This window comes from Brienomyrus brachyistius, chromosome 23, assembly GCF_023856365.1.
Source record: "Brienomyrus brachyistius isolate T26 chromosome 23, BBRACH_0.4, whole genome shotgun sequence".
NCBI classification, from domain to species: domain Eukaryota; kingdom Metazoa; phylum Chordata; class Actinopteri; order Osteoglossiformes; family Mormyridae; genus Brienomyrus; species Brienomyrus brachyistius.
Genome location: NC_064555.1, coordinates 12,307,966 through 12,333,796, shown reverse-complemented (window position 1 = coordinate 12,333,796; position 25,831 = coordinate 12,307,966). Strand labels below are relative to the sequence as shown.

The window sequence follows — 25,831 nt, the reverse complement described above, 5'->3', positions numbered from 1 at the left end:
TCACATTATCTGAAGCCTGCGCTTATTGCCTGCATGTTGCATGGACCACATATGAGTCTGACTGGGGGGGCTGGGTTACTGCACTGACTGGCCGGGCTAATTAGTCGCCGATCGCCGTTCTAACTACAGAAGATATACGTACGTCTTTAAAACGTATGTGTCCAGTTAACGGATATTTTCTAAGAGTGGCCAGCTTGACCGCACATTGACTTTTGAGTTGACTGACTGCATGATAAGCAGAATATACCTATTGCATAAATATTCATAACAGAAATGACAACATTCAGATTTTTCTTTCTTATAGTCTTTATTCAGTAGGCCAGATTTTTATATCAATATACAATCGTGATTGTAGTTCTTACAACCAGCAATATCATCATGCATCAAATTACCCACACTAACGCGAAGCTGCTAAGCGCTGTAGGTTTACGGACTATGGTACAGTATAGGTAGCAGCGTTATTGTATGTGTGGCGTTTAGGGAGGAAGCAGCGTTGGGATACAGAAATGGACAACCCGACTACGCCACTCTGGGAATTTCACCCAGAGAATGAAGTACAGGAGTTTGCAACCCACTCCAATATAAAAGGTCACAGATTCGTAATCATCACCTGGGAGACGTGAAAACCATGAACACTCCCGTTATTATTCTGCGTTCAGTCCACACTCCAAAAATGAAAACCCAAACAGCAAACAAATTACTTTAAAAATTAATCACAAATGGTGCAAATTAAATAATGTTAAAAGCACTCCAATCACACGAAAAAGAAACCCAGACCCGGCAGCTATTACCATGGGGGGGATGGAATGGGGGCGACTTTGTTTGTTGATTTCAATTCTTTTTTTTAATAATTATACATGCTGAATATTATATTGCTGGATTTAGGTATGATTAAATTCTCCAATTAACGATTACATTTACACTGGCGATTAAAATTAGAGGAGTGACATTTTTATAATGCTCATTCAAATTCTCAGTTTTCGTAACATGAACAGGAATTCCACAAATCTAAACCACGGACATTTCCCATATTTTTCAGTAGAATTCGGTGTCGTCATTTCACACTTCTCTCAGGAGCAGACCGTAAGCACGGATGGCACTTTCCACTATTATCTTCTCATCATCGAGAGCTGTTCCTTTTGGAACTGGCACCAGCCAGTATTCAGCCCTTTTGGTAATGTGTCTTTTCTGGGGGTTGATCCTGTTCTGCAGAACGACTTTGTAGGTCTTCTTCGTTGTTTTTGATGTGAATTTCTTTGAATAATCTAACGTTGTTTCTATATTTGGTGCTGAGTAGATTCCTCTTCCGTAAACAGCACCTGAACCAGGTTTGTAGTAACTCTCGATGATTCCCTCGGCTCCCTTGATGGAAGTGCCGTGGTAGGAGACGGGCCAGGCATCTGATCCGATTCCCAACCATCCGTTTCCATCCTTGTATTTGTCTAGCACTTTCAGCGCGATTCGGTTCCATCCACAGGGCCTCTTGTACGTCTCATTCCCTCGTTTGAACTGAGTTGCTCCATCATTAATATCGGTGAAGTCATAATCGTACCGTGGATCGAAGAACTCTTCCTCATGTACGAACAGCTCCTTGCGTATTAATGCATTCTCAGTGGATCGCTGACCAACAAAGAATTTAGTCGATCCTACTAAGTCATCATGTCTACTTGCAAACAACGCGTGGTGCATGAATTCCTGATGGGTTAGAAGACCTGGTGCTGGTTTTCCCGGATTTTTCTGATGAAATTCATAAACTGGTTTTATATCATGTCCTGTAAGGGCTGAAAGTGCCTCATAGGCCAGATGGTGAGGCGGCATGATGCTGAGTTTCTGAAGTTACGGCTTCTAAAGCTTCGGGGCGTTGGGTTCTGGCTGAGTGAGACAAATGCGTTTTGGACAGCAAAGCCTCTTCTTCTTCAAGCTCCTAAACCCATCGGTACTTATGCAGTTTCCCAAAAAAGGTTGGGCTGTATCACAAACACTTTCACTTTCTATATGAATCTTTCCTTCGTGCAATTCGGCGGTGATGCATCTGGTGCTATGGGGTTGCTTGACTTGTCGGCGAGGCTGCTCTGAAATTCATAGTTACCCTTTAATTCACAGTTTATTTTCTACGGCAATGCTCCCGACACTTGTACACTAACAGGTGTGCACGTACGCAGTACCCGTTAGTTAAAATTAGAGCTCTCTCTCTCTCTCTCTTTCTCTCTCTCTCTCTCTCTCTCTCTCTCTATATATATATATATATATATATATATATATATATATATAGAGAGAGAGAGAGAGAGAGAGAGATTTGCGGCAACTCTCTTTCTCTCTCTCTCTCTCTCTCTCTCTCTCTCTCTATATATATATATATATATATATAGAGAGAGAGAGAGAGAGAGAGAGAGATTTGCGGCAACTCCGTGTTTTTGCAGCAGTGCGGATCGTGCAGCTTCTCAATAATTCCGGGAAGTTGGAATCAGATATTAGCTGCGTAGTGGAGTGACAGCAGAATAGACCTTTTTATGATGCACATTTGAAGAGTAGTTATCAGCACCTCAGTATCACATTAATATGTGAATTAAAGCATTTTGACGGATTATTGAAATTATGAAACTATGAAATTGCTGCACGTTAACAGACAAGGCTAAATACTGGATAAAGTTAGTCACACGTAACATTAACCAGGAAACTAAAAATTACGGTGTCTTAATGCTATTTCATCCAACATTGTAGAATTGGAGAGAAATACCTGTAAACGTGATTTTTTTTCCAGGGTGGCGGGATTTAAATATTAGTTACATATAATATTGGAGCGTGTGATCTCTGCTTCATGGGTTTTGCAAGCCTATCCCCGTTCCTCTCCCCGTTCCTGGTTTATACTGAACCAAACACGAAACTTCCCAGTTGTGGTCTTTGTAAAAATGTGCAAATGCAGCATTTGATAATATAATTACCTCCCTTTTGTAATCATTAGCTACAGTTAAATTTCTCCTGTTAACTTGAGACAACCATTTACAATATGCAAGGACAACATGGAGGAAAGGGCACAGACGAACTGCTTGGCATGCTGTTCATATTTGAGTCTATTAGGGATTACTTCATTAAGATTATTTAGGTCCTCAGTTAGTACGGGATTACTGAATCTGCCATGAATGAAAGAAATGTTATAGAACATCAATCTGATCTGAATTTTGAAACGTTTCTCCCCTTCCGTTCAATGTAAATATATCCATAAACATCAGAATGGGATTTCTCTAGACTAGCATATAAGTTTAAGAATATAATTTAAAAAAAAGAAAGAATTCAAAGCAATGAACCGCAGCAGCAAGTCCTTCAACCTAGGTAAGCCTAAAATATACAAGGTAGCTAAACCTAGCCATTAATAACTGATAAAGTTGACGTTTTTAATAACTACCTTAAATGTTCCCACCACAGTGCTTCAAAATAGTATATAGTCACAGTATATTTTGTTCTGTAGAGAGTATTTGCTAATTGCTAATGGTGTGGTACCTTCTGATTGGAAGCATGCCAACATAACGCCCATTTTCAAAAAAGGGGATAGAAGTAATTTGTCAAATTATAGGCCAATCAGTCTAACTTGTATAACTGGTAAAGTTATGGAGGCTATAATCAAAGAGAAAATGGTAGATTACCTGGACTCCAATAACATTTTGCGGGATAGCCAGCATGGATTTAGGAGAGGTAGATCCTGTTTAACGAATCTGTTGGAGTTTTTTGAGGAAGCTACTCAGGAAGTTGATGATAAGAAGGCCTATGATGTCATCTACTTAGATTTCCAAAAGGCTTTTGATGTTGTCCCCCACAAGACAACTCCTACTTAAACTCAAAGCGACTGGTATTTTAGGTACCGTAGCGACCTGGATTGATAACTGGTTAACAGATAGGAAACAGCGAGTAGTTATAAGAGGCACAATGTCACAGTGGGCCTGCGTTCATAGTGGGGTACCGCAGGGTTCGATTTTAGGACCACTATTGTTTCTAATTTACATAAATGATATAGATACCAATATATACAGTAAACTGGTGAAATTTGCAGATGACACCAAGGTGGGTGGTGTAGCAGATACTGAATTAGCGGCTCAGCAGCTACAGCGGGATCTTGATTTAATTAGTGACTGGGCCGATACCTGGCAGATGAAATGTAACGTAGACAAATGTAAGGTACTCCATGTAGGGAGCAGAAATATAAAGTACAGGTATTTTATGGGTCTCACTGAAATAAAGGTAGCTGATCATGAAAAAGACCTTGGTGTGTATGTTGATGCTTCCATGTCCCATTCTCGCCAGTGTGGGGAAGCAATAAAAAAGGCCAATAGGATGTTGGGGTATATCTCCAGGTGTGTGGAGTATAAGTCAAGGGAGGTAATGCTAAGATTATACAATTCCTTGGTGAGACCTCACCTAGAATATTGTGTGCAGGTTTGGTCACCATATCTTAAAAAGGACATTGTGGCCTTAGAAAAGGTGCAGCGTAGGGCCACAAAAATGATTCCTGGTCTTAGAGGAATGTCATACGAGGAACGGTTACTTGAGCTAAATCTGTTCAGTCTCAAGCAAAGGAGATTGAGGGGGGACATGATCCAGGTATATAAGATTCTAACAGGTTTGGATGCTGTTCAACCAAATAGTTACTTCAGCATTAGTTTAAATACACGAACTCGTGGCCATAGGTGGAAATTAGCGGGAGAACATTTCAAACTGGATTTAAGGAAGCACTTCTTTACGCAGCGTGTAGTCAGAGTATGAAATAGCCTTCCTGATAATGTAGTGCAAGCTGAATCCTTGGGTTCCTTTAAATCAGAGTTAGATAAGATTTTAACAACTCTGAGCTATTAGTTAAGTTCTCCCCAAGCGAGCTTGATGGGCCGAATGGCCTCCTCTCGTTTGTATAGTTCTTATGTTCTTATTATGTACGTTTGGGGACTTCAGCTATGCACATGTTGTTGTGGTTTTTCCTTCCCCGCCAAATCAGAAGTCAGAGGGCCGCTTGTGTAGATCCAAATTCAGTCTTTATTGCAACAATGAAGTTACAACTAAGGCCGGACACGTAACGTGTGTCCAATACTGTTTTACACCAATTTTTATACAAGTTAATTATCATTTAACAATATCTCGTCACCTAAGCATCATCATTCCTTCAACCATTCACAATCATTGTTTTTTCCCTTAATCCACACCCTAGGTGAGAAATATGTCCATCATTTCTTTTACCGTTGAATCCCTCAAGCTGAACATATTGACGGCGTGACCATCTCCATTTTTTTTTTTAAATTTTTTAATTTTTAAAAAAAAGCTCAGCCGTGAACTCAGGCGAATCCCTTTCTTCTGTAGTAAACCTTGGCAGCTTTAGCCTGTTGCACATTGACTTAGAGGGTTAATATTATATTAGTATATTAGTTATAGTGATAAGGTATAACACTAATAAAAGTGGATATTCATACATACAGCACAAACATAAAGTAGCTACTCAATTGATTACATTGAGTTGATTACATTATAATGTTTACATTGTACTAATTACATCATGGATATTTGCCATACTTTTTAATAATATCATAATGCTTATATTCTATGTTACATAATGCTCCAAATAATATTCCATACCGGCATGAACATAAGACATTAAGACAAAGCAGTATAAATGAATTTGGTCATATTTGTCATTGACATTTGTTACGTAGAGAATGCCATCAAAGTAACCTGCTCTGATTTTACACATCACACACAGAAGAGTTTAAAGTCCCCATAGTTAACAGAGATTTAATGCTTTCAGTACGAAATCTAATTCCAGCTACTGATGACCCTGTTATCGAAGACCGCGATGAATCGCAAAATACGCTATGAGAGCCCATTGGTGGCCTCTCGTGGAATCAGTCACAAAAACACGAACGCCCATTTAGATATGAAAATAACATTCCTGAAAATTTATTATTGTAATTTCTCCATTGCAATGTTAACTTTCTGACACAGGGGAGAAAAGCCAGAAATGTCAAAAGCTTTTTCTAATGACATGTTTTTTGTTTTACACAAGAAAACGTCTTGTGCAATGGAGAGAGAGAGAGAGAGAGAGAGAGATGTTCAAACTTACACATGGGTGTGCGTTTCAGGCAGGAACACGGTGAGAAGTGAAGCTCTGTGCTCTGGGATGCTTACATTTCAGCAAATCATCAAATAATATTACATATGTAATTAAGGGTATTGCATTGTGTTTCCATCCAGTCAGTGTAGGATCACAAGCCCATTGTGCACAAAATAAAATTTTATTGAGTTAATGTGTTTACAAAAACGTTTCAGATGGTTAAGATTTGTTGGTTATTTTGACACATACTGGGTGTTTATCACAGAATAGACACATTGGACTTGATATATAGTAATAATAGCATAAAGCATCGCACTCAACCATGTTGCATACTGAGCACTGCTACAGGTATCACATGAGGTTCGAGCAGGAAACAAACCCAGAGCAGCGTAAACAACACTTATGGAAAAGGAACAATGTTACAAAACAAGACGAAGAAATACAGAGCTGGAGGCGAGCAGAGACACCAGAGAGGTGCTGAATGTCACCATGAAGCCTTTGGAGAAAACATCCCTGTCAGCATCTGGGAAGAGAAACAGATCATACTGGGAAACCTGGGTTAACTTTAAGTACGTTTGTGGCTCTGTGCGTTTGGCTACAAAGAAGGGCCTTTCGATTAGCATTAGCGCTATGCAACCTGAACGCAAAGCTGCCCATTGTTGGCCAACATACCGATGCGCTCGATTTTTATACAGCCAGAAGCCAAGATTACATGAACCATGTAGAGAACCTGCATTGATTATAATAATCATTTTAGATATGTGTAAAATGTTATATTTCATAAGGTAAGACCTGAGATTTATTGAGGAAAAATGAAAAACACACAATGACTCTCACAATGATATGTTCTTTTTATCATTATAGATTTTTTTTTCTATCCAGTGGACTGTGATTTATAAATCACATTATGCTTAACTTCAATATTTCATAGCTAGCTGATAACTTTCACTCACCTCTCACTTCAGTTTCATCGGGACCAGGCTCTACAGAATGAAATAAAAACACAAAGTTTGGGGATGTTTTTGAAGAGCAGATTCCTGTTTATTTTGAAGTGTGTAGAATTTTGTTATAACAATAAAACATACAACTATATTATTAACTACACTGTCAGAAAAATGGGTACAGTTTTGTTCTTCAAAATACAAACAACATTGATATACTCTCAATTTCTGTACCTTAAAAGGCACATTTACCTACAGCTAGTGTACAATTGGCAGACCCTAGAGGGTACAGCCCCAGTGACACGTAATTGTACTCTCAAAGATAAAAATCGGTAAAAATATATGATTTTTTTTTTACAGTATATAAATGTTGCATCCAGCCAACGTCCTGCTGCTTATCCAGTATGAGGCTGCAGTGAGTCTCAGTCCTACTTATGACAACATAAGGCCTCTGCACATTCACACATTCACTCTATGGGCAACTTGTGAGTGTGAGATTCTTTGGTTAAGAAAGCAGGATCCACCAGTATTCCTGGAGTAATTAGAGTTAAGGGCCTTGCCAAAGGACCCAACCATATCACTCATGGGATTTGAACTCATAACCTCTCAGGTATGGGCACTGATCCCAAACCTGCTCAGGCAGATCACCCCCCACACACATGCACAACACGTGAACAATACATATACTTCAGAATTTTCTATATTGACTGAAAAATCTCACCTTGTACGATGAGCTGTGTGGTGCTAATGGCCAAACCCTCAGCATCCAGAACCTTGTACATTCCCGTATCACTCCGCTTCAGTCGTGGGAGGATCAACTTCCTGTCACCGTCCTCCAAGCGCCACTCGCTGCCCTGAGCATTGCCCCTCTCCCACTTGGTGGCTTCCTCTTGATCCTGGGATGCCTGGAAAATCACGGTGGACGCCTGCGAGGTATAGAGGCTGAGGGAGAAGTCCTGTCCAACTAGCAGAGTCTGAATGGACTTATGGTCTGTAGGAAGTTGGAGAGAGAGAGAGTGAAAGACTTTATTGTGCTGTGACGCACATTAGCAATGTCTTCAAATGGAGGGACTGGCAGACTAAGTAATGATTTTTCATTGTACTGCCCTGATTTTATAAATGTATCAGTTTATATGTTCATTAATGATCCGAGCCAGCAAAGCTGTTTCAAATCTTTGACAGTAATGACCACCCAGGCAGCAGCCAATCAGCTATAGGATATGCATGTGACATCATAAAGGGAACCACAGAATAGAGGTGTATTACTGTACCATGAATGGCCTATGTACCTGTGACTGTCAGCTGCACACTTTTTATGAAACTCCTCGTCATCCTCCTCTTGTGTCCGGTTATGAGGAAGCTCTCATAGAGTCCAGCGTCCGAGAACCTCGCCTCCCTCAGCTTCAGGGAGCAGTCCCCTTCAAACAGCCTGTCCTGGGGAATCGCCACTCTGCCTTCATACCCGATGCCTTGGAAAGTGATGCTCCCTTTCAGCTCGAAGACCGTCTCCTCGGGCGTCTGCCACTGAAGATGTGGGTTGTTTACAGAGAGTAACCAGGCCATCCCGCTCTGGGTTGTCCAGTTACAGGGGAGGATGGCAATGTCCCCCACTTGAACTAACACTGACATGGGGACAGACCAGGAGGCTGAAAGGACAGTGTGACAGTGGTAAAGTGGATTGGGATTTTGTACGACTTTATATGAGCTAACATATTCAAGAATATCCCTCTGGGATCAATAAGTATCTTATCTCATCTCATCTCGTCTCATCTTATCTTATGCGGCAGTGTTTTCCGCCATTCAAACCACAAATTTGTGTGGAAACAAACAGTACTGCAAGAGGTCAAAACAGTCAAACTAACTCAGGGAAGGACACAGACAACCGGAGGAGAGACTGGACTGGGGTAGCACAGGACTGGGAAGCAGGTAAATATGGGACTAAAGAGGGCACTAGTGATATACATATGAGGGTTAGGAATGAGAGGTAAGACAAACAAGTAAGAGGTGTGGCTTGTTAGGGCCATGACAGCGGGGAGGCGGGCTGCCCCCCACCGAGACACGCACTCCAGGCATGAGGGTATGGACAGGGAACTCAGGGGCCAAGACACCAGACGCACATCACGCACATCTCGTTGTTTCTGCTCCCCCCGATTTGTTAAATGATTATGAGTTACACCAGTCCCTTGTTTTCCCCGGTTCCTGTGTGTATTTAAGTTCCTGTCTTAGTTCATTTCCCCAGTGGGTCATTGTGTTAGAATATATGTGTGAGGTGCTGCATCTGTCCGGTTCGGTTTATAGTCCTGTTCCTGTTCCTGGTCTTGCTTCATTCCCTTACCTGTTCTCTAGACTTCTTGTTAGTTCAGTGTCCTGATTAAGTTCTGTTTGGTTATTTGACTTCAGACACCATTTGTTTATGACCCCTGGTGGTCCTTTGTTTCTGTATTTTTTTGTATTGTTTTTGTCTTTTTATATATATATATATATAAATAAAATAAATAAATATATATATATATATATATATATATATATATATATATATATATATATATATAACAACAGGGGAGGGAAAACATTCAAGTACACACTCACATATTAATTGCAGTTTAGTGTAGATAAATAACCTAAATCACATACAATTGCACCGCAAGGGGAAAGTGGAGAAGCTTGAAGAAAAGTATGCGGAGGAAATGAGAATTTGAGGGGCTTAAGAGAACAGGGGAGAACACAGAACCACCACACAAGCACTACGGTGCCACCTCAACATATTAACGATACCATTAAAACATTAGCTGTCTACATGCGAAAGCCCAGTTTTTCATATTGCATTTTCTTAAAAGTGTATTGCTCACCAATCATCGCATAAAAGTCGAGGAACAGAATGTGGAGAACCAAAAACCTAAAAAGGTACGTGAAACGCATATATTAGTATGTGTAACATTTTAAGTTTTAATATTGCAAAAGTAAAGTTTTATTCACGAGATGTGGTAACAGAAACGAAACAAAAACGGTAGTATTCGAGATGTGAGTTTCGTTTCAGTCCTGTGAAAAGATTAAATTCCTTAAGTTTCGATTAGCGTAAGAACTGGAACTGAAACGAAATTATCGTGGACCGACTGTCAGGGGCAGAAGCTTAGAATCACACAGTCATGCCCGCCTCGTCCGCTCCTCCTGTGTGCCACGCCCCCTGATTATACATGTGTGCTTCCCCGATCTTGCCCATTTGTGTCAGATTATTTTCGCCCAGTCTTGTCTATTTGAGTCCACGTCTTGCCCTGCCTGTGGTCGGTCATTGATGTTAGTTAGCGTCAGTTGATGTTTCCTCGCTGTTTCCCTAACCTTCCCCGTGATAAATCCCCAATTTTCCCCGATTTTCGCCTCCTTGCCTGCTTCCTGCCAGCTTGCCTGACAGTCCGCCTACCCGCTCACCGCGCACTCTGACACACACACTCTATTATAAAGACTCACGAAAACAGTGAATGGGATTAAAACTGTATGTAGAACATTTACTTGTAATAATTTGTATATTTTGTACATAAAGTACCGCCACTGATATATTTAAATTATATTCTAACATTATCGACGTGCATCATAGATAAACAATGCAAAATAATTGTTTCATTTAAGTAAATTCATGTAAATCATTTGGAATTATAAAAGTTACATTTGATGAACATATTTGACATTTCATTCATTACGGGTAATAAAATTAAATGTATTTGTACGAAAAAAATATACATAAATACATTTTTTGTGAAATTTGTACAACGTACTGTATGTTCAGTTTCATGTCTTGGTTAAACAAAGCATTTATTTTCACGGTATCTCAAACCGACAAGCATTACAAATAATAGCGATTGTACCTGGACATGATGCCCTCCTGCGCGTCTTTTTTCTTCCAGAGGAAAGCTGACGAGCTACATAGTGCCCCTGTTATAAAGGGAAGCGTAGCGGGTCACAGAGAAAACGAAACTTATGCGATTGTTGAAGACTCCGCCTAACGTTTCTTTCCGTCCTTATTAACTAGAACTGAATTGTTCCAGTTAATGCATTTCGGCTTGGGGGTCCTAAACCACAAAAACCAAACAAAAAAAAACGCCTCAGTTAAGCACTTTCATGTTAGGTAGGAAACACACAAAGGCACTTAACTGGGCACTCAGTAGCTTCATCACAATCACGGCGGTGGTCTTGAAAACAGACATGACTTACACGCGTTTTAATCTTACCCTTCTTATTTGGTGTAAGTAAATAATTTCTATAATCGGCTACTGTGATTGGATAAGTATATGGATATTTGAATGTTTATTCTCTGTTTCTGTCTGTTCAGGGCTCTCCACTGGGGTCTTGCCCTCAGCACTGTATGCCCTGCGCCAGGTTCTGCCTGGAAGTACGGTAGCTCTGCCCTGCAACTTCACAAGCCGCTCTGAGATCACATGGATCCGACAGCACTCAGAGGAAATCACTATGCTGGGGATCTCAAAAATAAGTATGGACAGCACAACGGTGAACACGTTCGACAGAGAAGACCACTTCACAGCCACTAAAGACAATCTGACAGGGCTTATAAATCTATGGATTAAGGAAGTCAGTGAAGCAGACCTGGGGATCTATTTCTGCAGTGTACGAATCAATGGGAGGCTGACCTTTGGTTCAGGGGAGCACCTAACTTTTGCAGGTAAGATCATTTTTAGAAGGAGATACATTTGTGCCCATTTATTTACCAGACACTTTTATCCAAAGTGGCACAAAATTGAGAAAGCAGGGTCAAGCCAGTCCCTGGGGCAATTAGGGATAGTGGCTGTGCTCCAAGTCAACCACGCCCCTGAAGTAGGGGGTCCTGTGGGGGGTTTCTCACCTGTGACCATTTTCAGATGGCAATATATCAAAGAATAACTGGTTATTTAGAATGAATTTGCATCTGCTTACAGTATCTTCCTCAAATAACAAAAATATAGAAGAATATTGGATGTAGGTGTGGTGGTGACCCCACAGCTTGGGGTCAGATTTCGAAAAAAGTGTCTGAGGTTGAACCAAAAACTGATTTTTGCAGGTCCATAACTTTGAAGTGCTTCCCCCGAGCTTAATTTTAATGCCATATTCTGAAAGAGCAGGGAAAAGTAGGCCAGGTGAGCAATTTTCAGCTCTCTAGCATGCTTACAAACGAAGATATGGTCTCCTGAAAACCCTTACAAATGACATGCGCGATTCGCGAGTGCAGAAAAGGGGCGTGGCACCCAAATTTGAAAGGGCCATAACTTTGGACTGCATCAGAATTTTTCAATAAAACTTGGGGAATTTTCAGTGTTCTCTATAAGGATCAAAATACCAAGTTTTCATTAAAATCAGGAATGATGCCCATGGAACTTTTCTGGACATTGTAACATGTAACGTTAAGAATCATTGATTATCCCTGGGCACCACTACGGGTGGCAGCCCTTCGCAGACAACTTCCTCTATGAAAAAAGAGCAAGTTGTGGGAGGCATAAAGACAATTTCCCTATGGGGATCAATAAAGTATCAATTATTATTATTATTATTATTATTATTTGGCACGGACTGACCCTTCTTAAGTTTCCCTCCACAGCCCAAAAACATGCTGAGGTCAATTGAAGTTGCCAGATTGTCTGTAGGTGTGAATGGTATGCATCCTGCAATTGGTTAGAGCCCCATCTTGGGTTATTCCCTGTCTTGCAGCCATTAATAAGCTCCAGACCCCCAGGACCCTGTATTGTACAAGTGGGTTTTGAAAATGGATGGATAGATAGATATAGACATGACTTCATCCATCTCAATCCTTTAAAAAAGACAGAACTCTGTGTTTTACTGCAATACACTTTGTATTATAGTGAATATAGGACATCAGTTTGCAGATGTCACAGCTTCTCACTGGGTGGCGCTGTGGTCCAGGGTTGGGGGTTTGAATCTGGCCTGTTGGTGTGCAGGTGCACATGCACTCCCTGTACTATTATGGGTTTCGTCCCACATCAGCTTAATAAAGTCAATATAACCATCCTTCTTCCAACCACTTGCCCAGTACATGGTGAGCCGGCAGCCTGTTCCTAGCTGGGGCGGCGTGTACTGGATGGGCTGCCAGTCTAGGGCAGACACACTATGGGCAATGTCTGCTATGCACTGAGCTTCTGTTTTTCAGGGAGTTGTTCACAAATTAGTGACTCCCCAGTTTGCTGTTTTTGCTGCAGGTCCGACGTCACAGACCTCATTTCCTGTGTGCTGGACTCTCCTGGCCGCCGTCACCCCAGCAGGTGCCCTGCTGATCACTCTGCTTGTCTACAAGCTCTGCCATCCTGCAGGTAAGTGGTGTGTCTCCAAACATGTGGGCCACGTACTGACAAGGCTACAAACTCCACACATCCTGAGGGTTTTAGCTACACATGGGGGCCAGTTTTAATGTTCTCCCTGTGTCTGTGAGTAATACCTCTGTGTACTCCAGTTTCCTCCTAAAGTCTAATATACTAATAATAACAACAACAACAAAAACAACAATAATACTACTGCTGTTACTAATAATACCAATAACAACAACATCAACAACAATTTATTTGCCATTTGTACAAGAAGTGGTACAAAGATTCATTCTTTGGTGTTTGGTTGTCTTTGGTGATCTTACTCTTCAACTGGAGCATACAACCGAGGGGAATCGGGGGTCTCTTGTATCCCCCAATATTAAATTTGGCTCCATTTGCCAATGCCCCCCCCCCCCCCAAAAAAAAGATATTTGCATTTAAAGTTATTAATAATTAACTTGTATCCCCTCCCAAAACCAGAATCTCTCCTATGCGCTTGCTCTGAAATAAGACCCACATAAAGGGGTGAGAATGACACTTGGGATCAGCCATGTATGCGGAACCCCTGAAGCAGTTTTCAGGGTTAAGGCCCCTGCTCAAGGACTCCACAGACCTCACAGCAAACAGTACTGTCTTTCAGTGGTGATCAGTCCTGATCATGGCTGCAGCAGTGAGAAGGAGCTTCCTAGCCTCATGTCACTTAGTTCTGGAATGTTCTATCATGAGCATTTCAACAGTTAAAAGCAATCAAAATAAGTCTTAGACACATTATTATTACTATTATAACTACCAATACTACTAGTGCTACAATTGCTGATCAAACTTGATAGTTGATAATTCTTCCCTTATTTATTTCACCTCTGATTTAATATACAGCCCTCACAGAAAGTTTTGGGACACTTGCTTAATTCTCCGAAAATGTTGCAAATACATTGGTTTCATAAAAGAAAATCTATTGACATCTATCGATATATTATCAGCACATATCTTACTACATTTTCTTTGTATTAGGTGTCAGAATGACTCAATCAGTTGTGTTCTCACCATTTTGGAATGAATTGCAGTTGCACTCACTGGCTCCCAAAGGGACAATTGTTTGGTGTTTTATGATATTGCAAAGGTGTTACTACTTAAAAAGCGCCCAGTGATGCTTGTCAATTAACTTTTTTTACTCAGAACAGCTCTTTTAGAACCCTAATTTTACTTTCAATTTATTACTACTTGAAACGAAAGTTTTACTTAAAACTAGAAGTTTTATAAGAGCCGATATAAGAAGAATATAAGAACCGATATTTGGCATTTTTAATGTATCGGCATCGGCCGATATCCGAGCGTAGTACGCCGATTTACAGACAAGCACTTCTGCGCGCAGCCTAACTTATTGTTGCTGTGGAACACGTGACCCATGCTGCCTTGTGCATGACCCCTGCCAGAAGTTCTGGAAGAGTCCTAGGAGAAACAGTAAGGCCTAAATTTTTATCTTTCAAAGACACATTTATTTAACTGGTTTGCTATGGAATGTTGCTTTAAAAGAAAACGCGAGCGCTTTTGAAAGACAATTCGAATTACGCTGTCGGGGACTGGCGTAATGATAATGAGCCTTCAACCAACTGTATAGCTTACATGTAACGTTAAGGATCATTGATTATGACAGAGTTAGTTTTGTACGCTTGTTGGTGGGCTCACATACGTTTTTTAATTGTTAAAAATCATTTTAATTGTTAACATTTTATTTATTACCAAATCAGTCCGATGGTATCAGTTCTGTTTTTTTCTTGTGTCGGAGAGTTTCACTTAATGGTTGTGGGGCGGAGCAGGCAGCTCTCTCAAACACGCTGCGTTACTCTGACCTGATCACAGACAGCACCGTCCTCAGAGACACAGAGCTGCTAAAAACAATGCATGGCGGAGAAGACTGTTTGTTCGAAAGCGTGGTTACCATTCACTTGAGCTGATGCTGACAATGGTACTTCTGTGGAACTTGCTTGATTTTGAGAGCTGAGATTCGAACAATTAGTCAGACGTCTAGATAAAAAATGCACGACTGACCCTGACTCCTAAATATTGGCATCGGCTATTGAAAAACCCATATCGGTCGACATCTACTTAAAACTATTGTTTGTTGCTAATGTTATATATGTTTTTTGTAAATAAATGAATGAAGTAATGATTGTCGTTTATAAAACCAGTAAATCTGGAAAAAAAAAACTTGAATTAAGCAAGCATCCCAAGGCTTTCTGTGAGCACTACAGGTTGAGATTTTAAGCACATAATTATTATTATTATTATTGTTATTGTTATTGTTATTGTTGTTGTTATGTGAGCACGGACAAAGCACACAACAGGTAATCCATCTATCAATTTGTCGCAATCGCCCAGCTTTGTCTGGGTTGCACGGACAATGGGTGATTATTCAATTTAATTTAGGTATTGCACAGAAAGTTCTTTCTTCAACTGTAGTGTTTTAAGAATCAAAAAGAGTGCTTTCTCATTTTCAAAGGCAACAAACCTTAAAAACTTCGACATCATTCTCAGTTCCACTGTCAGCGCAGTTACTGTGTTTTGCCTTTGTGGGGCAGTACAGTACTACAGTTTGAAACCCTTATCTTTGAAAATTCTTTAATAGAATGACTCATGGTTCTCATACATTTATATTATCAAGCTTGATGTTACACTTCTCTAAGTAGAAGTCCGTATGGACGAATGGCACTTTCCACTATTTGTCTCTGTTCATCAGATGATGTTCCTGCAGGAACTGGCACCAACCACTCAGTTTCCGAGGGGATTTTTCTTCTCTGAGGGTTAATCCTGTTTTGTATGATCACATTGTAGGTTTTCCCAGTTGTTTTCGATGTAAATGTGTTTGAATACCTTAAAGCCGTGGAAATGTCTGGTGTAGAGTAGACTCCCCTTCCGTAACCCATCCCATTGCCTGGTTTGTAGTGACTTTGGATGATTCCCTTGGCGCCATCTACTGAAGTGCCGTGGTAGGAGACGGGCCAGGAGTCAGGTCCCGTTCCCAGCCATCAGCTGTGAAGCCTTTATAAAGGCTGAGGACACGTACAAATGTCTTTCACTTTCTATATGAAAGCATTGCAACAACATACCGGTGGAGGTAATTATCATGTGGGTGTTCAAAGGTACATCATTTCCAAGAAAGTGAAGGAAGCTCAAGGTGTCAATTATTTCAGATAAACTGTAATCTCCCTTGGGATGAATAAAGTTTTTTCTTATCTTAATTCCTGCTTTGGGCAATTGCTGCTCAAGCAAAACCTTAGCAACAGAAACTTAGCTGGCCCTGGGTGTTACGGCTCCCAAGGCGAGATTCTGCTGAGCAGAATAGAAATTTTGTCAGTTCATTTATATTACAAACATTTCAGCAGCACGGGGTTTCTGGCTGCTAACTAGCTAGCTGGTGCCTGTTTCACAAAACACAGTGAAATATTAAACGTGAAATATTAAAACTAGCGTAAACAAACGTAATGTCACGGAACGCATCCAGAGGCATTTTTTTCCAGATTATTTTTGCACATTCTCTTTTGCACCCCCGAATCACACGGCGCCCTAAGCGATTGCCTGTATCACCTATACAGCAGGCCGGCCCTGCGAGCTGGCTAGCAGGCTGCAGTTCAGTAATACTACCACTGGCTGCCTGCTGTGGAATTCCAGTTTGGGTTGGTCACTAAATACACTGGAAGGCTTATCTAAAAAGGTGACAGGGATTTTAAGAATTTTGCCTGTAATAACTTAGTAGCATTCATGTTTGTGGTACTTTCCTGTGTTATACACTGTTGATCAATTCCTTAAACCAGTTAGACCACAACAGCAATGTATTGCTGGTTCTTACAATGAATTTAAAGTACATCTCCCATAGCCTTATTTAGTATAGAGCAGGTTTCTTCTTATCCACAAAGGGCCACTGTGTATGCAGGTTTTTGGGATAACCTTTAGGGCAACTAAAGGTTTAAGGCAAATCTAGGTGTGAAGACTCTTCAGCCAAACAGTCCTCTAATGAGAGAGTTGCAGATAAAACCTGCATACATGCCGACCTTTTGTGGATAAGATTGCCCACCCCTGGTATAGAGTCCTGGTGAGCATGGGGCCTGGGAGGGAGTGAAAATGTGGATCACCTGGGGTTTCCTGAGGACTGGGTTGGGAAACACTGGATTATGCTGCCTCTATTTTTATGCTCTGTGTTTCCTGAATACAGTCTTTTTACTGGTAAGGTCAATGGCATGAATTAAGGGACTTTTTTGTACTGAATGTTTTTAGCATTGTGACAGCATTACATCACATACTGACAGTAGTGTTTATTGCTGATCGTCCCTCATATCCCATGATGCATCTGGAGGCACGGCTCAAGAGCAATGTGACAACTTTCCACGGGGGCTACTGCTTTGGGAACATGGGTCAGTTAGTGTTGTAATTGCTCTTGTGTGAGTTGTTATCATTGGTTTTTATGATGAAGAAAAGCCTCATTAAAAGGTTGATGAGAACATCCTCTCATGCCAGGACCATAAACTGACTGAACTGTGCCTTATTGCTTTTGGGATTGTAATAAACTGCATAAAATTTCTGTGCCCGGAAAAAGTAGGACATCTTTGCCGAAAAGTATTGAACACACAGTAAAATGCCCAGATACTTGATGCAGGCCCAGGGACCGGCTTTCCCTGAGGCACTGAGATCCTTTCTTCTAGCCACAGGGAGCCAAGATGTTTTCCTTTCAAATATTACACTTTTTTTCTGCCTGTTCCTTCACAAATTTTCTAATTTTTTGTGTGCTAACTCAACACTCAAGGGTGCCAGACCAGATGTGTTCCCAGTGATCATCTGCCATAACTGCATATTTTATTTAGGGGAAAAAACTGTGATTGGGTTAATTAGGTTGTTAAGTGGAGGGGCCAGGCACCTTTAGACAAGGACATGTCTTTAACAAGAATATGACAATTGTCAAGTCCTGCACACCTGACCCTCCTGTCCCCTCCCTGACGTCGCCCTGAGGAGCCACCCATGTTGCTTGTTGCCCTTTGTTAGTCCTTGTATTTAAGTACCTGTTTGCCTCGTCAGCCCTAGTCTGGTTATTAGTGTTGGACATTTCTGTTGCCTGTGTCCTCCCCTATTGTTCATGTCCTCTCACTTTGGATCCCTCACAGTCCTGTTTGTTTCCAGCCTCTGTTTGTTTAGTTCAATAAACCCCTTGAGTCCTTGGTCCCTCAAGTCATGACAGCAGTAAAGGAGAATTATTTTTTTTAAAGATGTATCAAGGAATCTTTGTAAAAACTTAAAGATGAAAAACGAGTGACCCACCTTTTATAACTGGCCCAACACATGATTTGTAGTTCTAATAAAATGGCTGGAGATGATTATATTTCAGTTCTTAGTCAGCTGCTGGCATATGGTGAGTTACTGAGCTGTAGGGTGGAGCGAGGTGCTGGCAGAGCCAGCTCACACCCATTTCCTGGCATTGAGGAGTAATAACGATGGTTGAGCATATGATTCCTAACACTCAACTCTATATGGTTTTTCCCTCATCCAGATTGTAAGACCTCTGCTTGTGCCAGCTGTCAGGGAAGGAGTGACAAGCTGAAGGTACAGTGACACTGCATGTGAAATAAAATATCGCCCAGATCTTTGTTATCATATTTGTGTACAAGTACACAGTGCATTGAAATTCTATTTCCCTCAGGCCCCCTGTGGTACTACACATAGATATAAATACAATGAATAAATATATAATATCCACAGTACAATACAATAAATGCAATTTTTATATAAACAATGTACAAAGCTATGTTGACAGCATTGTACCAGCATGATGTTTTAACAGTATAGTAATATTATCTATTTCTTCATTCAGACTGTGGATCTACACTATGACAGTCTTTGCCTACCTGACAAGGCCTGCCCTCCTGTTCAGAGATGCCCCACCTCCAATGGCGTGATCTATGCCACGGTAGCATTTCAGGGAACAGCCAGGCAAAACTAAGGCTTGCTTTCTGCAGTGTCACCTACCATGAGTCCTGGCTGCAGCTGAAAGGACATGCATGTATGTGTTCATGACTATAGCCTTTAATCACAGAAGTGAACACAAGTGAAATGGAATGATGCTTCATTTGCTATTTGCACAAGTATATCAGAATGCTTTGTTTTTGTATGTCACATCTTGCTCTTCTTTGAAGCACACACACATTTTCAGTTAAGTGTGAAGCTTGATTCAACAACCTTTTGAAAGTAGTAAATTTTATGTAGCGTGTGATTGCAAAACTGTATTGTTTTGAATGCTGAGGGGATTGTTATTAAATGGTGTACTGTGAAACAAACCTTTGATATATAGCTTGTCAGATACCTGCTGGTTGAGCCAGGGATTACGAAAAGTTTAATTAATACTCCGAATACGTTTTGGCGCTAGAGGAACAGGAAATACAGCAAAACGTAAAGTATCTTTCTTACCGCCTCTGACTTAACCACTTGAACACGTGTCATATCATAATAACGATTTCCCAACTCCGTAGTCGGATCTTCCGAGTAGGACTTGAAGGCAGCAACGACTTCCACGCCAACTAATCTAAGAAAGAGGCTAAATACACCAAACAATATGACTTATAGATGTTGTCATTTTATTATACAGTATTCTAGGCATGTACTATACTATACATATGATCAGTTTTGCATATAAAATAAAGGGCCGACTTATGACCAAATGGACTTGCACCTGGTCGAATGGAACCGATCGCAGTCATATGTCGGTGACGACCTGTATATGGTCCTGTTCAGCCGTGCTGGGACTGTGAAGATAGCAAAAATGTGGACCGTCTACAAGTCCCGGAGGACTGGGCTGAGAAACACTGCTGCAGGCTATACACACTGCTGTCCACTAGATGTCAGTGGAGGAACACAGTGTTTAACAGCCTAAAAATACACACTTGAGTGGCATGGTGGTGCAGTGGTTAGCACTGTTGCCTGACACCTCTGGGATCCGGGTTCGAGTCTCCGCCTGGGTCACATGTGTGCGGAGTTTGCATGTTCTCCCCATGTCGTCGTGGGGTTTCCTCAGGGTACTCTGGTTTCCCCCACAGTCCAAAGACATGCTGAGGCTAATTGGACTTGCTAAATTGCCCATAGGAATGCATGTGAGAGTGCATGGTGTTTGAGTGTGCCCTGCGATGGGCTGGCCCCCCATCCTGGGTTGTTTTCCACCTTGTGCCTGTAGTTTCCGGGATGGGTTCTGGACCCCCCGCGACCCAGAAGTATAAGCATTTTGGGAGATGGATAGATGTAAATACACACTTCTCATGCATTTTTTGCTGCAGTTTAATCCTCTTTTCAGCTTATTTGACAACCCTGCAAAACAGACATTCTCTCCAAACTCTAGGACCATGGATCCAAATATTATTGCATGTGAACTTATATAAAGAGGATAAAAGACAAGGTTAACCAGTATTTAATCATATGATTATACTGTATGCACAGACATTAGTAATAAAAACACAAAATGATCATCGTAGACTGCCAAACAGATGAACAAACAGGAAAATGTACGCGTCTTTCCTTGCAAGATGAGGAAATGACAAAAAAAAGTAAAAATCTTTATATTCCCTGTTTTGAGCATCTGAAATATAATCATGTTGTACAATTTGCTGGTAATCATCTAACAATGGAGCACGTTTTTTCTGATGTTATACTAAAACCTACCATAGAAAATTAAAAGACAATCCCACGGCTTTTATCTCCACACCGACTTTATACTGTACATCAATAAGACTCATTTATTTTTCCCGACTGCTGTTTTCATCACAGGATTTTTATTAAGTTCTTTGATGCAATTATGTTACCGAGGGCACAAAGTGAAAAAGAAATGAATAATTAAGACATATATTTGCATATTTATTAAGTTTTAGTAATAGCATATTCAGGAATATGTAACAGTCAACAACATTAAGGTTATAATAAGTACAAAAAGCTTTGAAATTATATTTAAAAAAATTACACCACTACATGTTAATACATAATTCATACAATTCTACATCATTTAATGATGGACCTTTAATACACATAGTTCTACTTTATAAATTTCTAAAATCTTCTAAAGTCATATTCTGTCCTTAGTAATAGATTCCTACTCAAATCTTTATCAAGCACATGCAGACATAAAATTGTACGCATGACTGTCTTGAAATTTATGTCAAGGAATCTTTACTTCAGGCTATATCAATAAACTCAACACTTAGGAGGTCAACTAAGGAACCAGCACAACTACTGTACACTGTATGCATATATACGGATATTTTGTGAGCCTCGATTAGCTTCATACAAGCCCACCAAGGACTGACACAAATAAAACAAATGTCTTCTTCAGTCAAACTTCCAGCACTTGTCAAAGAAACATTACTCACCAAGCAAGGAAAATTCGAAACTTCTGAATGTTCTGACATAAGACGTTTCTTTATCATCCCGCATGTTCATTTAACCCTTCATTTTGTGAGACTGAAGGATTATAGTGACGCATTTAAAAGCCACGCTTATCTTCCATATTATATTCACGTTCAATAGTCTATTGCAGTGGCACAATTCGCTACAGAGAGACAGGCTGCGTGATTGGTGGTTATGTGTTTCGGATTATATGATATATACTGTATGGAGCAGAGAAGTCACCTGACGTCATAAATGGCTGTTCATTGGTCGTTCTCATGCACATCGCAGAATCCCTACCACCCTGCACTCCTACAAAGCTGACAGCACTTAAGGGCACAGTCATGCACGCAGACACAAGTTGGCTTCTTGTCCACGATTCTGTGCCGTGCCAAATCTTTGAACTGGCAGTGAGTCAGTGGAACCAGCACAGGACCAGAAAGGGCGGCCCATTGCTGTTGGCATCAGATAAACAACTGGTCAACTGACCCCCCCCCCACCTGTGATTCAGTCATGGATCTGGCCTTCCATCAGCCACAAGAGAGTAGATGACAATAACGTGGCTGTCTTCCTCTTGCATGTACGGCCTCTCCCTCCAGCTCCGATGACCCCAACAGGTATAGTGCATATCAGTGTCTTCATCCAGGCAGCACTTGTGTGCATCTACCTCGTTCTTCAAGAAGCAACACTATAACACACAAGGGATGATCAGGACGCCGCCACGGAGAACCGGACACAAAGCACAAAAAACACATCGGAACTCGACAACGGATCATTACGTTCTGCAAGGTCCCTGCTCCTTCATACTTGCCTTAATCTGAGGTCTTCCATTCCTTCTACACATTTTCATTAGAATGAAAAAGTTTTTAAAAATTAAAAGAAAAAAAAACCATATAACGGCCTTGATCTATTAAGATCCTGGAAAAGTACTCTGACATTTGCGGTAATGATGACATACCTTACTCCAAACAATTACTGTTATTATGGGTAAATTACTGTGCATTTGTAAAGGACATAAAAGTTCTGAATATTTCCACTTAGCACGATCCATCCATCCATTTCCCGTAACCGCTTGTCCTATTCCGAGTAGGAGTTCACACAGTTCATTTTCTCATATCCATTGAGATACACTTACTTCCTCATGGCCACTCTCCCAATCTGCAAAATAAAATATGAAAGTCTGTGTGAAAGCATCATACTACATTTAAACAAAAAAGAAAATACAGATGGCTACCGAACAGAGAAGTTTTCCTGGAAAAATCACCTTCTGGATGCATGTTGAGAAGATGATCTGTGATATTTTTCATTTTTATTGGCCATAATTTTGTGCACAGGCTCAGATAGCAGTAAGTTCGTTGTGGGTTATCACATGTTGCCTAGAAACCAGTATGATCACAGTAAAATTAATTTCTGGCTCCCAGGATATCAGCTGGCAGATCAGTTACCTCGAATCAGTCAACACAGCTTGCATAAAATCTACCTCATATGAAACAGTGGGAATGTAACTGGGCTGAACCTCACCCAGATCATGTCCTTTCTGATGTTTCTTTGGTCCTTCTGCTTCCAGTTCGTTTCCTGAATAAAGATAATATCTGACTGTAATGTTTAATTCCCTGTAAAGACTGTCACTATCACATTGGATAGACACCAAGCCGAGATCCTGTACTGGCGCAATAAATGGCTAAAAATAATTAATTGCACTTAGCCAATAATTAACTAAAACAAACACACTATTTTATCTAATGTTAATGGGCTCAATTTGCAGCCTCTACTGATGACGATGGTATGGTTGTTACTGGCAATTATGCCATCAGTGGGGTTTAATTCAATAATTTTAGTTAATAATAATCGCTTGATAAAATAATGAGACACAGCCGTTTTTCTCGGCACTTACTACTGAATGGAATATTTCCTTTGCGCCTGCTACTCCTTTTGGTCCATAAGAAAAGGCAGACAAGAGCAGCAAACAGAATCAGAACACAGAGTCCCATCACTACCGTGGCCATTACTGTAGGAAAACAGTAAAATACATTTGTTGTTCAAGACAGCTAGGGTAGGTAAAAGATACTAAGGTTCAAATCCAAAGCGCGTTTTTCTAAACGTTCCTGCAAAAATCACAGCGTACTAACATAATTTTAGTTATCGCATATATATATATATATATATATATATATATATATATATATATATATATATATATATATATATATATATATATATATATATTTTTTTACAAAAGCATTCAAGTGTCATAGATAAGTAGTTCAGGTTAATTTTTGAAAATATGCTTTATGTGCCTCACCACGTTCTGTGTCTGTCTCTTTGTTCTCGGTCTCATAAACTTCTACAAAACTATCTAGAAAGAAGAAAAATAATTCATACAATAAATACCTCGGATTTAATTTTTCCTTTAAATAAATCCAGAACAGTGACTTAAACCTAAAATTTCTCATTTCACATTTTGCAATAAGTTTCTTCCGCGAATGAAACGATAACTGCAATCACAACATAGCAGCATGACATTCGATGAAGTAATCCTAAACATCCCACATAGCTCCCCATCCCAATATTTATCTACCAACAAAGTACAACAGCTCAATCCCATCATGCATCTAAAATGTACTTTTTCACTACCATATTTTTATGTGACACAAATTTATTGCATGTACGGATATATTCACGTTACAGTTTTTGACAGTGAACAATAGATTCGCCTGTGTCGCTAATACTTTAACATGTCTCAAAATACCCCCCTTGTGGCCATTTATAGAACTGCAAACTGGTAATCCTGCCTCCAGGAGCGATAGTAAAACATGTAAGTGCGACAGTTGTGACCGTCGTTGCTAATGATACATACCTGCACCAGTCTTCTTAGTGGTGACCTGTGTGATGTGGTCTCCAGTATCTTCGATTACAAAACATAAATAGATCAAGAGATATACCAACAAGGCCAAAAATAGACATACATGCGCATGGAACATGGACATAGGCTATAATTATTAATAAACATCTGCGTTATCAACACTTACAGTTACTATGTGGATAAATTATATTAAACAGCATAAACACACACTTGGTCACAAGCGAATATGAGTTTACCTAAGGACACAGTTAAGACTGCAACCTGTATACCATTACAGAAATATTCTCCAGCAACCGTGGGTTGTAGATCATTCATCTTTAACTCCTTATCGCTGTGGGGGAATCGATACTGCTGGTCATCCATTTCTCTCCTCAAAATTCCGTTCTTGTATTTGTGCGATATGAGCTTGCGTTTGGAAAGCCTGTCCTTTTTGTGCATCCAATATTGCATCAGTTTGTTTAACACTTTACAGTGATGATCCACCACAGTAATGTCCCAGAGAAAGCACGTGTAATAAGGATTACTACATCCCACAAAGACAGTGGCGTGTTCGGAAACGCCTGTCACCTTTCGTTTTCGTGGACTGCGATTCGTAAATTACTGCAAATTTGCAAACATAAAATAAAATACAGCTGCAAGCAGGTATTTAAAAATGCAAAAATCGTCCCGTGAATGTAGTGCACATATTGCAAATATTTCCATTATTTTTTTAAGTATATTTTTGCACTTAGCCTTCAACTCCCGCTTTGCACACACGCCGATCTCGTCATGCGAGTTCGTGCATATGTTTTCTACGTACATACTTTTGGTGGTTTCGTGGCACTTCAGATCGGTCGCATATATAAGATGGTTGAATCTAGCGGCATGATGCAACCACTAGAAATAAGACAGCTAATTTTTTAAACAAAAGCATTGGTGTCGCAAACCATTTCTAAGTTTACCAGCTGAAGTACAGTACAGGTGTAGTGCCTGATTCTGCACGCCTGGAATCCCGCATCTCATGTTGTTATTATGGTTATTGTGCGCATGCGCCATGCGATCACTACAATGTTTCTAAGCGTGTAAGTCCAGGCTACGTGCGCATCTTCTGGGGAGAGGTACGATGTTCAAATGAAAAGAAGTCTGTCATCAATCTATCGATCTTTAGCGGGAAACGGCTATAAAATATCCAAAATGTGGCGTTGTTATGCTATATAACAGCAAGACATATTTTGGAATTTTCACGCCT

General features: G+C 40.4%; 3 protein-coding genes across 9 annotated transcripts; 1 reads left to right on the top strand and 2 right to left on the bottom strand.

The window, feature by feature from the left end:
- Positions 1–5,309: 5,309 nt before the first annotated feature.
- Positions 5,310–11,013, bottom strand: lgals17 (galectin 17). 2 transcript variants are annotated; one of them, XM_048993324.1, is made up of 6 exons: positions 10,890–11,013; positions 9,879–9,925; positions 8,319–8,675; positions 7,751–8,020; positions 7,042–7,071; positions 5,310–6,611 (listed from the first exon to the last, which is right to left on the bottom strand). In XM_048993324.1, exons 1-6 carry the CDS (start codon positions 10,895–10,897, stop codon positions 6,508–6,510), a joined length of 816 nt encoding a protein of 271 aa, XP_048849281.1. In that variant the 5' UTR covers positions 10,898–11,013; the 3' UTR covers positions 5,310–6,507. The 2 variants fall into 2 exon arrangements, with proteins under 2 accessions (XP_048849281.1, XP_048849283.1); XM_048993326.1 differs by lacking the exon at positions 9,879–9,925 and having other exon boundaries at positions 10,890–11,011.
- Positions 11,014–11,018: 5 nt separating this feature from the next.
- LOC125718974 (uncharacterized) lies at positions 11,019–19,651 on the top strand. Its single transcript, XM_048993328.1, has 5 exons — positions 11,019–11,266; positions 11,354–11,701; positions 13,227–13,337; positions 18,868–18,920; positions 19,189–19,651. The coding sequence occupies exons 1-5, from the start codon at positions 11,143–11,145 to the stop codon at positions 19,315–19,317; spliced, it is 765 nt and encodes a 254-aa protein (XP_048849285.1). The 5' UTR covers positions 11,019–11,142; the 3' UTR covers positions 19,318–19,651.
- Positions 19,652–21,121: 1,470 nt separating this feature from the next.
- LOC125718980 (uncharacterized) lies at positions 21,122–25,591 on the bottom strand. Of its 6 annotated transcripts, none has more exons than XM_048993339.1 (8): positions 24,840–25,591; positions 24,598–24,645; positions 24,043–24,096; positions 23,635–23,669; positions 23,262–23,315; positions 23,005–23,116; positions 22,876–22,898; positions 21,122–22,428 (listed from the first exon to the last, which is right to left on the bottom strand). In XM_048993339.1, exons 1-8 carry the CDS (start codon positions 25,051–25,053, stop codon positions 22,252–22,254), a joined length of 717 nt encoding a protein of 238 aa, XP_048849296.1. In that variant the 5' UTR covers positions 25,054–25,591; the 3' UTR covers positions 21,122–22,251. The 6 variants fall into 6 exon arrangements, 3 of the variants coding, with proteins under 3 accessions (XP_048849296.1, XP_048849298.1, XP_048849297.1); XR_007384994.1 differs by having other exon boundaries at positions 21,123–22,428; positions 23,635–23,748; XR_007384993.1 differs by having other exon boundaries at positions 23,005–23,315; positions 23,635–23,748.
- Positions 25,592–25,831: the final 240 nt, after the last annotated feature.

What these genes read in the sequence shown, in the direction of transcription:
- lgals17 (XM_048993324.1), bottom strand. An exon ending in CGACTTTTATGCGATGATTG is followed by an intron (nt 8,676 to 9,878) that starts GTGAGCAATACA and finishes CTGTCCTTTCAG; the next exon opens with CCTCCTGGTCTGTCCCCATG. An exon ending in TGTGCAGCTGACAGTCACAG is followed by an intron (nt 8,021 to 8,318) that starts GTACATAGGCCA and finishes AACTTCCTACAG; the next exon opens with ACCATAAGTCCATTCAGACT.
- LOC125718974 (XM_048993328.1), top strand. Translation starts at nt 11,143, where the DNA reads ATGTTAGGTAGGAAACACACAAAGGCACTTAACTGGGCACTCAGTAGC. An exon ending in CAAGCTCTGCCATCCTGCAG is followed by an intron (nt 13,338 to 18,867) that starts GTAAGTGGTGTG and finishes TCCCTCATCCAG; the next exon opens with ATTGTAAGACCTCTGCTTGT. An exon ending in GAAGGAGTGACAAGCTGAAG is followed by an intron (nt 18,921 to 19,188) that starts GTACAGTGACAC and finishes TTCTTCATTCAG; the next exon opens with ACTGTGGATCTACACTATGA.
- LOC125718980 (XM_048993339.1), bottom strand. Translation starts at nt 25,053, where the DNA reads ATGCAATATTGGATGCACAAAAAGGACAGGCTTTCCAAACGCAAGCTC. An exon ending in CACTAAGAAGACTGGTGCAG is followed by an intron (nt 24,097 to 24,597) that starts GTATGTATCATT and finishes TCTTCTTTCTAG; the next exon opens with ATAGTTTTGTAGAAGTTTAT. An exon ending in TCAGAAAGGACATGATCTGG is followed by an intron (nt 23,117 to 23,261) that starts GTGAGGTTCAGC and finishes ACTGGTTTCTAG; the next exon opens with GCAACATGTGATAACCCACA.